Consider the following 14,776-nt stretch of genomic DNA (forward strand, 5'->3'; position numbering starts at 1 on the left):
TGTGGGGATCAATGTGGCTGACCGAAGTCGCCTGCAGGCACTCCCTGTTCCTGTCGAAACCCCATCTTCCAGAACCACACACATAGGCCTCAGCCTCAGACACACTGGGGACATCTCAGTTTGTTGCAGGCAAACTAAGGAGCAGCCTGGGGACCTCACACAGCTCTGGAGAGTGATGGGAAATGCCATCAACAGCCCAGAGTGTTCATGGCAACACAAAGGAAATCCCACACAACCACAGGAACAGCACAGGGTTCTTCAGGAATCCCCAAGGACCCCAAAAGGCTCCAAGAGACCTTGGGACCAGCCTCCACCCCTTCAGACCCAATGGATAACCCTCCTTCTCCTGGCCACTGTCTTCTGGCACTTTCTATCAAGGCTAAAGGGACTGCAGGAACCACAGACAAGAGTACAAAGGATGAAGCAATTGTTTATTAATGCACATGAACAACACCTGGCAGTAAGTCTGCCATGGAGCTCAGTGCCAATACACTGCCCCTTCTCTTGCAACACCTTAAGTCATTGATGGACCAGCATTCATGTCTGGGGAGGGAAGGCCAACTCCTGCTGCTGCCTGTGGTATACATTTGAGAGGAAAATTCTGCTCTCACCTGTCTGCATTTCTCCCCTACCCCTAAGACTAGAGCCCTGCAAGACAATTTCACAGCTCTCTGGTCATTCACCACCTCAGCAGTGTGACTGAAGGGGTCGTTCCAGCACTCTATTGAACCAAGACCTACGATCTGAACACAGAGCCAAATGCTGGCTGTCAAAGGGGGAGGTTAGGGTAGTGATCCTAACCAGAATAATATTGTACAGGAGTTAGTGATCCATTTAACAGTTAACCTTGAGAGGGCGTGGGCCTGGTGCTGTGCTATGTGGCAAATAAAGCTTGGCCTTCAAGCCTGTGTTGTGCTGCACATATCCCTTGCTCACAGGATAATGTTAGCCACCTAAAAATGGTAACAAAGGAACCTGTAGACAGCTCCCACTTGGCACTGGCCATTACATCACCTGCATGTCCTTCTCTTTATCATAAAGTAAAGCAGCAGGTTCTCAAGTGAACATCCTTTTGTTTGACAGTAGAAATGATGAATGGCATTATTCTGTTCTAAGAAAATAAGAGCTCGAGAGACCAAGTTGTCAGTGGAACCTCTCCATAGGCAGGATCTGCACTGCATGCCGTGCCCTGATTGGAGGTCCCTCTAACTCGGCACAACTCCATGTTCCCAGCATCTGAAGGGACGTTAAGATTACCTATATGATCCTCTTTTCCCTTCTGGTCTTACCTTCAATAAATGGCATTTTAATCAATACCTTACATAGTCTGAGTGCTTTTCTTACTGGGATCACAAAGAAAACCAGCTCCAGTGCACTACTTCTGTGAATCCACTCTGCACCTTTTGTTTTCTTACCTTTGCATCCTGTCCTGACACAAAGCAGCAGGACAACGAGCAAAAGAAAAGGGCAACAAGGAATATAGGTGATCCAGCTTATAACCTGAGTTAATTCCATAGCCTGCTGGGGATGCAAACTGGGAAGTCCTTCATGGATTCATAATGCAGTTCCTAGTGTCACCTGATTCATGTGCCTTCTGCAGCAGGAAGACCGTGTTCAAGTGCATCAAGTTGCAATTCCTCTTCTGGCTCCTCCTGAACACCGCAGTGAATTGCACGTCTCATCTTTTCTATTTACACACTCCACACCTGAGACCCTGCTGAGCCACAGGACCTCCCTAATCTCCTCCAGATCCTGGACATTGGCCATTCATAACTGCAGGAGGAGGGAGCTTGATGGGAAATGGAGCCGAGTGACTGCAGGGTCTACTCCTGGCTCCAGTGTCTGCCAGCTCCTTGGATATACTCCAGGCCCAGCAGGTGCTCTCAAAGGCACTTTGCTTTGTGTACCACTTTCCTTATCACAGCCAGTAGAAGCCATGAAGAGCCACTGAGGTTATTCCACCTTCTCCTTAATTTCACAGATTTATAGACACCTCTTCTCATTGAAGAATTCAGAAGGCAATCTGGTTTTTGGATGCCTACAGACGTGATCCCAATCAGCAGCTTCAACCAATTTTGGTACTGCAATAGCTTTAGAGATCTCCCTTTCTCATTTTCTAGTTTATGTTCCAAGGAGTCTCTCTCTAGTAGTTTTCCATGGGGCTTTCCCCAAAACAAAAACCTCCCTGAACTAATTTGGTCATCCTGTATAAAATACATATAGACAGAAGTGTACGTCTCTTCTCAAGAACATCATCCTAGTTTGAACATCGTGCTCAAACACTGTGTTCCAAGCACAGTCTCCTCACCATGGCACCTTCCCAGGCATAGAAGAAGAGTTCAAATGTTAGCAATGAGGCCGAGTCGTGATTTCATGTAGCTCCCCCCGCCCCTCTTTTATTGCTATGTCATTACCCTCCCAGGAAACAAGCAAGGGCTACAGCTAGCAGCGTCTGAGCTGCTGGCAACAAGAATCAGAGGAGCATAAATTTGTCATATCTAGACTAGACATGACCTTTTGAAACATTCAGGTATGACCTATGATGATACACTTCCTTTTACTTATTTAATTATGCTTGACTGAATACTTCCAATAGCTTTTTGACTCAGTGGCTTCACTGTACCTCCAAGTCAGCATTTGCAAAGTCATGTCCCTTTTGAACACAGCACTGTTCCTCATTTCTCCTCTAAGGACTACTGCTATCACCACAGAGCTACTTTTGAGATACTTTATTTACAGCAACACAAAGAGCAGTACAAAAAAAAAGACACATGAGGTATGCAACTCTTTGTCATAACTATCCCTCCTTATCCCACCTTTAGAAATGCATTTTGGATACAAAACCTTTGTGGAAACATTTTGCGCTCTTGGACCTACAAGTGAATAGATGTCTCACCACAGTGCAGCAGGATGGTTCAGTCCTGTTTGGTCCCAGTCAGTGGCTGGTCAGGATGTTGCTGAGGCTCAATGAGACAGGCTCTGGGTTCAGGTGTGTCCCAAAGGAGAAGCAGTTCCCACCACCACCAATAAGCAACAACTCCTTCTCATTTGGCAGAAAGACACTACTATGATTATGTAGCATTAATGGCCACTCCAGATGCTCCTAAAAAAGGAAAGGATATTTTGAACATACGGGACTTCAACACATGTGTACCTCATACAATGCTGTAGAGATATTTCATATGGTACCTTCATCAGAAAGTTAAGAACAGCCACACTGGGTCCCATCTAGGACCATTTAGTCCACTATACCACCCACAAATGTGGGCAAAGATAGCTAGGAACAAGGAAACCATGATATACTCTTCTAGTATACTCTACCCACCCAACAACTTGCAGTTCAGTGATTTTTAATGAGAGGGAATGTCTTTGTACTCCCTGAACCTTATGTTTTTCCTTCCAAGAACATAGCCAGTCACTTTTTGAATCCATGTAAACCTTTGGCATTCATGTCCTGTGGCAAGGAGTTCCAGAGCTTAACTATGTTTCATATGAAGCACTGTATTGAAGCATATTGCCTACCAGCTTCTTTTGATGTCTCCTAGTTCTTCTATCAGAAGAAGCAATGAACAGTCATGCCCTCTTCACCACAAAGGAGACAGCCTAAAGTATATAGTTATACATCTGAGGTCCAAGAAACATCTGATTTATAACCTGTGTATCTTCAACTACATCAGGTTGCTCAGAGCCCCATCCAACCTGACCTTGAATGTGTCCAGGGATGGGGCATCTACAACCTCTCTGGGCAATCTGTTCCAGCATTTCACCACCCTCATTGAAAAAACTTTCTTCCTTGTACCTAGTCTGAATCTACTCTCTTTTAGTTTAAAACCATCACCCATTGTCCTGTCACTACAGGCCCTGCTAAAAAGTCTGTCCCCATCTTTCTTATAAGCCCCCTTTAAGTACTAAAAGGCCGCAATAAGGTCTCCCCAGAGCCTTCTCTTCTCCAGGCTAAACAACCCCAACTCTGTTTCAGCCTGTCCTCATAGGAGAGGTGTTCCAGTCCTCTGATCATTTTTGTGGCCCTCTTCTGGACCCACTCCAACAGGTCTTGTATTCCAGGCAGTATTATCACAGATGAGGGCTACTCACATATTTAGACTAAGTTTTGCCCAGAGTATGCCAAAATCCTGCTATGTGACATCAGCTGTATGATTGTTCTTCACTGAATCATAGAACAGAATCACAGAATAGTTGAGGTTGGAAGGGACCTCTGAGTATCATCTAGTCCAACCATCTCTGTTCAAAGCAGGCTCAACTACAGCAGGTTGCTCAGTACCTTGCCCAGTCAGATTTTGAATATCTCCAATGATGCAGACACCACAGCCTCTCTAAGCAACCTGTTCAGTGTTCAATCACCCTTACAGTAAAAAGTTTTCTTATGTTTAAGTGGACTTTCCAGTATTTCCATGCTGTTTTCTTTGTGTACTTCAGGCAGCAGCTATAGCACACAGCAATTTCCACCATGAAGTTTTTAATGAAATTATACCACAGACCTCCATAAAGGCTAACTGAGGCTCTGGTTTGAGCTGTTCTCTTCTTCCATAGACATCCTGAAATTACTATGCTGGTGCCCATCTCAGTTCTGCTCCCCCTGTCTGGAATAGAGCAGCTCCATGCCCTCCAGTCTTCTGCACACTCAGACTCTCCCTCTCCTAACACTATTATGTTCTCTGGGATGGTAAAAGCACTTCAAAATTGGATTCTACCTCAAACAAGAAATGTTTATTCTACTCACAAATTCGCCTACTTTGCATTCCCCACTCCCTTTCAGGGAATAGCCCTAAAGTTACCATGTTCCTTCACACACAGTTTACCCCGAAAGAAAAATTTCAGTACTTACCACATTAATTGCATAGTCCAAGCAGAGACCAGTCATTAAGTCAATGACAGTGATGCCTGGCACAGAGGATGAGTGAAACCACACTCCACCAACAAGCAGAAGTTTTCCATCATGCACATGTGCAGTATGTGAATACCTGTGAGTTCAAAATGAGATAACTGCATTAGTAAGAGAAGTAGGTAGAGACAGGCCGAAGATTCACTGCTGAATGCCTTCTACTTACCTTGGGATGAGAGGAGGGTGTGTCTCTACTGTCTGCCACTGAAAGCCATGTTCAAGCTCCCTCAGAAAGAAAACTGAACCTAAGGGCTGCTCAACTGCTCCCAGACCTCCTGCAATTAGCACTCCTCCTTTCCAGCTACAGGCACTGTGAGAGTGACGGCTTTCTGGTACTGGACCCTCAACAGGAATCTAGGAAAACATAAGTCCAAAGCTCAAGTTTGCCAAGCTAAGTGTCTTCTTCATGTCCAGGCTCTTAAATTATCTCTTCCTGTAGCATGCCCTATGGGATGTAACGTTCTTTCTTGCCATAGGATAGGAACAGTTGCTGGAGGGGAACAGAGTAAGCATGATAGGGAACAATCAAGAAAACCCAAGCTACACGTGTTCCTCTAGGGATGGCTAAATAGAAGTGTTTCCATTTACACTATCTCCAATATTTCTTTGGCCCTCAGTATATTTAATATCGTTCAGTCTTTAGAGGGTTTTATTCCTGCACATTTATTAGAGTTAACTTTATTTGCATTCTTGTGTGCTGCTTTCTGTTCAAGACATGCACCTGAGAACCACAATTTTACAAACACATGGACTAATGCAGTGACCAGCGAAGCAGGTGATCAGTGGCTCAAATCATAGAGCAAGATAAAATGCTGTACTGCAGTACTAATATGCAGAAAGAAAACCTTTAGTGCAAGCATTAAAGGGAAAAATGTAAGATGAGGGGTTTAAAGGAATATCATAGCAAACAAGCTGTGGAGAAAATTTTGGAGGCCATCTGGTCCATCCCTTTCTCCTAAAGCAAATTCAACCATATCTATTATCATCTGGAGAGATGGTTATTTAATAGTTTCTGAAAGTCTGCAGTGACAAGAATTTCTCACGTCTTTAGGCAGTCTATTGCACCATTTTACTATCTTCACAATTAATAGCTTTCCTTAGTGTCCAAAGTTGCCCTTTCTACAGATTCCTTGTACTACCCAAAGTAAATAAGGAGAATAATTTGTTTGTCCTCTCTGCAGCTGTATTTTACATATTTGAAGATTTATTTCTATCTTGAATCTTCTCCAGACTCAATAGCTACAAATCCTTCAAAATCTTCCACTGCAAGGTATGTGGTCTGGTCATTCTTGTTGCACACCTCTGCAGAGCTGTATTGCATCCTGTCCACCTCTTTTTCTCAGGAATCAGCTTTGGGTATTTTACAAGGGTCCTGCTGAGATTAAGAGCACTGAAGAGAATAGAAGGACCAGTTCATGTGTCTTACAGATAACATTCCTGGTTACATACTTGGACACACAGTTTAGGCCTTCCACAACAACACAATGTTGCTTACTCATGCTTAGCTTGTGATCTCCTGTAATTATGGATCTCTCACCCTACAATTGTGCTATGCGCTATTTTTAAAACTCAGTCTATCTTTAATAAACTGCAATTTGTTTTTCCACAAGTATTTCTTCCATGTCAAAGTAATTTTGAATTTTCATGTTGTCCACTAATATACTATTGAGCTTATTCTGCCTGATGTTAACTGCCTATATAATATATATACTCTTTGCTTCATCATTCTTGTCATTAATAATTGGACCCCAGGACTGACCCTGTGGGACACCACCATTTCCATAGAGCGTGATTTCTAAATATTCTCAAAGTCTGATTTCCAAATAATTTTGCACTACCCTGCAATACTCATGTTTAAATCATGTTTTCTTAGTACATTATGAAAGTGTCACACAAGATGTGTCGAAGTCCTACTAAAGTCATGATACATACCCTTTCTTCAGGACAAAATCTATTGCCATGCCATAGAAAAATAAATAATATTAAACAAATTACTTCTTGAACTTTTGTTGGTGGTCACATCTCCCAATTATCTTCCAGATATTTATAGTCTGTTACTGTCAGTTTCTGCATTTTTGAGGACCTGAGATGAAGTCGATTTGGCTTCCATAAAAAAAGTTCAAAGCACTATGTGGAGGGTGAGAGCATCTGTTTCATTAAGTTTATTGAATCGCAGTCACTTTCAATGCAAATGGAATAATAAGTAAAGGGGGAATTGATAAACAAAAACACACAGAGACACAAACCTGATAGACACGGGATAACAGAGACAATGCGAAAGATCAAAAGTCTCCAATCACTAATCCATGGGCCGTTAAGAAACTCCAGGCATAGCTTTGGAGAGGGCCAACCTGGACTTTGCAACTGATAAGAAGGGGGAAGTGAGGAACAGGATTCGGAAGACTCAAGGGAGGGCCTGTGGAACTAAACAAAACTTAAGGAATGTTTAGGAGAAAGGGATCAGTGGGGAACAAAGAGGGGGAATGAACAGAAAAGGGTATAAAAGGGGTCAGTCACATGTAAACAGTCACTGGTCAGTATACTTGCCTGCCTGAGCTCTGCACCTCATCAATCTCTCTTATTGATTAAATCCTTTCTTAACTATCTCTGTGTAGTATCACTCTCTACCCCATGCATGTGAGTGATGCAAGGACTAAGTGCCTGCAACTGCAGAGATGAGCATTAGTGAATATGGAGCCAGCAAATGGAGTCAGAGCAGCAGGGAAAGCATTCCTGGGCCTTTTGTGACAGCAACTGGAACAAGTGAGGGTCTCAGCATCAGCAGTTGGAGGGGCCACAGATCTTGTGGGCATCTTCATGGCTCTCAAAGACTTTGCGTCCAGAGTGCCAGCTACTGGGGGTGAATTTGGGACAACGAACTGGAGTCAGACTGGAGTCAGACTGGGGATGTAAGCACCCCTGGGTCTGTGGCGTGAGTGGAAGTCTCAGTGCCAGACAAATGGGACAAGACCACCATGGGTCACAGGACCTGTGCATGTCCCAGATGCAACTACTTGGGTGACCAGGGCAACTGAATCAAGTGAGAATCTCAGCACCAGAAGCTGGAATAGGACCATGGGTAACAGTGCCCCTGTGCCTGGATGCCAGCTGCTGGAAGCGGGACCAGTGCATTTGTATTTTCCCTGAATCTTGTGTGTATGTGAGTGTGCATCTCCAAGTCTTGCTCTCGAGACCTTTCACCATCTTGGTCGCCCTCAAGAAGAGAATAATAGAATCACAGAATCAGAGAATATCTTGAGTTGGAAGGGACCCATAAGGATCATCGAGTCCAACTCCCTGCTCCTCGCAGGACTACCTAAAACTAAACCATATGACTAAAAGCATTGTCCAGACGCCCCTTGAATGCTGACAGGCTTGGTGCCATGACCACTTCCCTGAGGAGCCTGTTCCAGGGACCGACCACCCTCCCAGATTCCAAATCCCCAGATCTCTTTCCATGGGGCTGTTCTCCCCCAAATCCCCAGATCTCTTTCCGTGGGGCTGTTCTCCAGCCTCTCATCCCCTAATTTGTATGTGTAACCAGGATTACTCCATCCTAGGTACTGAATCCAGCACTTGCTCTTTTTAAATTTCATACAGTTGGTGATTGCCCAGCTCTCTAGTCTATCCAGATCTCTCTGTAAGGCCTCTCTACCCTCGAGGGAGTCCACAGCTCCTCCTGATTTAGTATCATCAGCAAACTTACTTCATGTACATTCGACTCCTGCATCCAGATCATTTTTAAAAACATCAAAGAGCAGTTGGCCACCCTGCGCAACCCCACTGGTGACTGGCTGCCAGCCTGATGTAACCCCATTTACTGTAACTCTTTGAGCCCAACCCATCAGCCAATTGTTCACTCATCCCATTATGGACTTGTCTAACTGTATGCTGGGCATTTTGTCCAGAAGGATACTGAGAGACAGTATCAAAATCTTTGCTAAAAATCCAATAAAACCCGCATCTACTGGCTTCCCTTGGTCAACTAGATGGGTAACCTTGTCATAAAAGGAAATTTAGTTAAACAGGACTTTCCCCTCATGAACCTGTGTTGGCTATGACCAATGACTGCGTTGTCTCACAAGTGTTTTTCAATAACTCCCAGAATAACCTTCTTCATAATTTTACCAGGCACTGAAGTGAGACTGACAGGCCTGTATAATTACCAGTCTTCCTTCTTATCCTTCTTGAAAATTGGGACATTTGCCAGCTTCCAGTTGACTGTGACCTCTCCAGACACCAAAGACTATTGAAAAATAATGGAAAGAGGTCCCACGATAACATCAGCCAGCTCGTTCAGTACCCTGGTATGAATCCCATCGGGCCCCATAGATTTATGTGCATCCATCTGGAGCAGCAAGTCTCGAACAAGTTGAGTCAGCTGGGAGTTTATCATTCCCCCAGTCACAGTCTTCCAACAGGGGTCCCAGAGCCCACCATCATTGTTAGAGTCAGAGGCAAAGATGGCACTGAAGTCTCCACTTTTTCTATGTCCCTATTTGTGAGGTGACCGACCTCATCAAGTAACAGACCAATGTTATCTCTGATCCTCCTTTTGCTGCTAACATATTTAAAAAAGCCCTTTTTGTTGTTCTTCACAGTACTGGCTAGCTTGAATTCTAATTGAGCTTTGGCCGCAGGAATTTTCTCCCTACAGTGGCAAACAGCATCTCTGTAGTCCTCCCGTGTCACCTGTCCTTGCTTCCAATGTCCATACACTTTCCTTTTCTGCCTAAGTTCTAGAAGATCCCTGCTCAGCCAAGCCAGCCTTCTGCCCTGCTTGCTTGACTTCCAACACTTCGGAATTGCCTGCTCCTGTGCTCTTAAGAGATGGCTCTTAAAAAGTGATCAGCATTCATGGACCTCAATGCCCTCAAAAGCAGATTCCCAGGGGACCTTACTAACTAGTTCCTTTAGCAGCCCAAAGTCCCCATATCCAGGATCAAAGTTTTGCTGGCAGTTCTCCTATCACCAACAATTTGAAACTCAACTACTTCATGGTCACTGTGACCAAGACAGCCACCAATCACCACTTTACCCATGAGTCCTTCGCTGTTTACAAACAACAAATCTAGGAGGGCACCTTTCCTAGTTGGCTCCTTTAGTACCTGCACCAAGAAGTTATCTTCAACGTGCTTCAGGAATTTCCTGGACCTGTTTGTGTCTGCTGTATGATGTTCCCAGCTGACGTCTGGGAAGTTAAAATCACCCATAAGGACAAGGGCAGCTGATCTAGAGATATCCCTTAATTCCTTATAGAATAATTCATCGGTGTCGTCATCCTGGCTGGGTGGTCGATAGTAGCCTCCCACAACAATATCTGCTTTATTTGCTTTCCCCTTAATCCTTACCCAGAGGCTCTCAACTGTGTCATTGCCAACTGCAAGCGCCATACAATCCAACCCCTCCCTTATATACAGCACCACCCCTCCCCGCTTCGCCTGCCCTGCCTATCCCTCCTGAAAAGCCTATAACCGTCCATCACAGCACACCAGTCACAGGACTCATCCCACCAGGCTGCCCTTATGCCAATGATGCTGCAGCTCTGGGACTGGGCCAAAGCTTCTAGCTCCTCTTGTTTATTCCTCTTGCTGCACGCATTAGTATAGAGACATTTCAAATGTGCTCCAGTGTACTCAGCCCATCGTGGAGCAGACTGAAGGACCTCACTAGCACACCGTCCCTCAAACACTGACATGCCGTCCTGTGGCTGATCACTAGCGAGCCTGGTTTTATCCCTTTCCCCCTTCAAATCTAGTTTAAAGTTCTTTTGATGAGCCCTGCTAACTCCTGTGCAAAGACCCTTTTCCCCCCCTTTGAGAAAGGTGCACCTCGTCTGCTGCCAGCAGGCCTGGCGTCATGTAGACTGACCCGTGATCAAAAAACCCAAAACTCTGCTGGTGACACCAGTCATGGAGCCAGGTATTGATCAGCTAGGTCCTCCTGTTTCTTCCAACATAATTCCCTGCAACTAGAAGGACAGAGGAAAACATTACTTGTGCTCCTGAACCCTTAACCAGTCGTCCCAAGGCCCTGAAGTCTCTTCTGATCGCCCTTGGACTTCTTATTGCAACTTCATTGCTGCCTACATGAAAAAGCAATAATGGGTAATAATCCGAGGGCCATACCAGGCCAGGAATTTTTCTTGTAACATCTTTGACCCGGGCCCCATGGAAGCAGCAGACTTCCCTAACAAGTGGGTCTGGTCAGCATATTGGGCCTTCTGTTCCCCTCAGAAGAGAGTCTCCTATGACAATGACCCATCTTTTTTTCTTAATGGAAGTGGTTTTGACGTACAGCGTAGGCCAACTTAACTGTGGTGACACATCCAACCTAGATGAAGCATTATCCTCATCATTGTTTGGTTCCACTTCCAGAGCCTCATACCTATTGTACAAGGGCACCTGGGAAGGTGAGGTAGTCACAGAGGAGGTGCGCCTGCTGCACTGTGCAGGAACTTGTCACCATTTCCCCCTATCCCTTAAGTCACCATGTTCTGCCAGGCGGAGAGAGGATAGGGAATCCTCCATATCATGTGTCCTGCCTGCCTGCCAGGTCTGTCCCAAGGAAGGTAGGGTGCGGTTCCAGTAGAAAAATCTCCTTCTCAGACTCCCTGATACTCCTCAACCTACTCACCTCCTCCTGGAGCTTTGCCACTAAGAGCAGAAGTTCCTCTACCTGGGTGCACCTCCCACAGGTGTACTCACTACTGCCATCCCATACTGGTATAGGAGTAGGGCACACCCTGCAGCCTGACACCTGGGTAGCAGCATGTTCCCATTGGAGCTCTGCCTGGGAAGCTGCATCAGTTGCGGACATAGCCTTCTGCCGGGTAGCTACCATTGCTCCCTGTTCGAGCCGGCAAAGTTAAAGCACCCTTCTGCACAAATTGCTGCGCCATGCCCTGGCTGATGTGCCACGCCCTGTTTGCCTGCCCTGATCACAGGGCTCCTGGTCGCTAGCGCTCCCTAGGGGTTTCTTTTATAGATGTGGGGGGCTTGGCCATGGTTGCTCCTCGCCCCATCTCTGCGCTCCTCTGAGGTTTCCCCCGTTCAGGAAATCCCCTGCACACCACACTAGAGCGTCCGCTGCGGATCGTGCTGGCACCGGAGCTGCTTGCCTCAGTGACTGAGAATGCTCACAGGGAAATCTTATCAACATGTATAAATGCCTAATGTGAAGAGGTGAACGAAGACAGAGACAGAATGCTCTCAGTAGTATCCAGCGACAGGGCAAGAGGCAACGGGCACAAATTGAAATACAAAAAAATCCACTTAAACATAAAAACCCCTCACATTTTACTATGAGGGTGGTCAAGCACTGGAATAGGTTACCCAAAGAGGTTGTGGAGTGTCCATCTTTGGAGATAATCAAAACCCAACTGGACAATATCCTGAGCAACCTGTTTTAGTTAGACCTGCTTTAAGCAAGGGTGCTGGACTAGATGATCTGCAGATGTCCCTTCCAACCTCAACTATTCTGTGAAGACTGTATTCTGCTAAATAGCACGGTCTTTAGAAGTTAACTCTAACTCTAATCACTGTGGAGTGTGACAGTACTGCCAATGCCATCCACTTCAATATGGTAATACCACTGTGATTTAGTTGGGCTTCCAATACAGCAGCATGCACCTATGAAGTGAAGGCAATTTCTATTCTCCAGGGCCTCCCTAAGTTCTTACCACAGTGCAGGAAAGTTCTTGAGTGTGCAGGAAATACCAATCCCCTAGCACAGGCTCCATAGCAGAGCGGCCACCATACAGAAACAGGTACTTCTCGCCTACGGAAAAAGACAACCAGGTGAAAAGAGAAGTTAGAATTTGGTATGTCACAAAAGCAAAAATTTCTGTTTGCATAGAAGGGAAGCTGACCAAAGATAGAAATTAATGCAATCAGGCAGAAGTTTTATACACTGTTTATATTAAGACATCCTGCAACCTGATGAACATTTCCAGACTTTAGCAATAAATGCAAGAAATTGTTTCATAGATGCAGAAATTACTCCTGTATCTAGATCTTTTATAAGACACATGGAAGACTAAATATTTTTACTAAGAAGCTGTATTCTTCATGTTTATGGTCATTCAGAAGACCCCCATCATCCATTTACATTATGTAGTTTCTGAATGTTTAAGGAATGGAAATCACACACTACAGTCTCAAGAGCAAAAGGAGAAAACATGTTTTTTAATATACCTAATGGACTTAAGGAATGAAAATTTAGGCAATGGAAAGATTACACCTGTAGAACCAATAAAACTTGAAAACCCTAAGTACATAAGTCATAGCAACACAATGACAACTATTTATCCCAAGAAAACAGATAAATCTTCATAAGACAATAAGAATGTACATTTGTTCATACAAGAGGGAGATAATAACTTAAGTGTGTAGGAGTTAATCTGGAGAAGCCCCAAAAAGGAGGTACAAAAGGTGCAAAAGTACTTTGGGTAGATGTCAAGGATGTGCGTTAACTGCACTATGCCCTGTCAGCTCATTTCTTCATAATGGACTGTGCAAATAACACAAGTGTTGGTCACTTACTTCAGCTACAAAACAAAATCAAGGAAAAATAAGATGATACGATACAGTCTGACAAAGACAAAACCCAATGTATTATTTATAAAATTTTATCTACCCATTTAGCATTTGCTTCTTTGATATCAAATTTAGACTGGAAGGCTGAACTCTAAACTACATTATGGTGTTAATCACTGCTCCACAAATTCAAAGTATGCTCCAGACTAGACTAACAACTGCTTAACAATTCCCCTGGTGTTCCTCTTCAATAGCTCCCTGCCAGCTAGGGGAGAATGAATCAGCTTAAGAAAGGACAGCTTTCACCTCCTGAATTCCACTAAGTCCCACCACTGACTTGCTAACAACTTCTGAAGTTTTTGCCCCTTACAGTCAATATCTTTTACTAGACAAACCTTCAGCATGCCACTGCAGGGCTTGATTCAAGACCTATTCAGAACTACCGAATATTTGCAAATTGCTACCAGAAGAGTAACATTTCTTCTGAGGCACTTCTCCTGGATAAAAAGCTAGGAATCCTGCTCCATAATGCTCCAGAATTATAATATTACCCTTCAGAGAGGAAGTTCTGAAACTTCTTTCTGGTGTGATGAAGCATGAATAACTTTAGCCATAAATGATCTCAAAGGATCAGTCTTCCAGAACAGATTACGTCCCCAGGTTTCAATTCTACTTATCACTGGGGATTATCTGGTATACGAAATTGGAAATTATGGTATTTCAAGTGTTAAGAAGAGATCTCAAAGCCTCTTTTACAGAATCATAGAATAGTTTGGGTTGGTGTTAAGAAGATCTCAAAGCCTCTTTTACAGAATCATAGAATAGTTTGGGTTGGAAGGGACCTCTAAAGAGGATCTAGTCCAACCCCCCTGCCATGGGCAGGGACATCTTCAACTAGATCAGGTTGCTCAGAGCCCCGTCCAGCCTGACCTGGAATGTTTCCAGGGATGGGGCATCCACCACCTCCCTGGGCAACCTGTTCCAGTGTTTCACCACCCTCATTGTAAAAAATTTCTTCCTTATATCTAGTCTAAATCTACCCCCCCTTTAGTTTAAAGCCATTCCCCCTTGTCCTGTCGCTAACAGGCCTTGCTAAAAAGTCTGTCCCCATCTTTCTTATAAGCCCCCTTTAAGCACTGAAAGGCTGCAATAAGGTCTCTCTGGAGCCTTCTCGTCTCCAGGCTGAACAACCCCAACTCTCTCAGCCTTTCTTCATAGGAGAGGTGTTCCAGTCCTCTGATCATTTTCGTGGCCCTCCTCTGGATCCGCTCCAACAGGTCCACGTCTTTCTTATGCTGAGGGCTCCAGAGCTGGACACAGTGCTCCAGGTGGGGTC

General features: G+C 44.7%; 1 protein-coding gene across 1 annotated transcript in view; it reads right to left on the reverse strand.

Moving 5' to 3' along the window:
- Window positions 1-2,727: 2,727 nt before the first annotated feature.
- Window positions 2,728-14,776, reverse strand: part of LCMT2 (leucine carboxyl methyltransferase 2) — a 41,527-nt gene continuing 29,478 nt past the window's right edge. Inside the window, exons 10-13 of the mRNA XM_009281986.1 lie at window positions 12,585-12,682; window positions 5,070-5,257; window positions 4,847-4,982; window positions 2,728-3,103 (exon numbers count right to left, since the gene is read on the reverse strand). Of these exons, the coding sequence (XP_009280261.1) occupies window positions 2,936-3,103; window positions 4,847-4,982; window positions 5,070-5,257; window positions 12,585-12,682 (590 nt within the window). The 3' untranslated portion in view covers window positions 2,728-2,935. The remainder of the gene's footprint in view (window positions 3,104-4,846; window positions 4,983-5,069; window positions 5,258-12,584; window positions 12,683-14,776) is intronic.

This window comes from Aptenodytes forsteri, unplaced genomic scaffold (assembly GCF_000699145.1).
Source record: "Aptenodytes forsteri isolate BGI_AS27 unplaced genomic scaffold, ASM69914v1 Scaffold485, whole genome shotgun sequence".
Lineage (NCBI taxonomy): Eukaryota > Metazoa > Chordata > Aves > Sphenisciformes > Spheniscidae > Aptenodytes > Aptenodytes forsteri.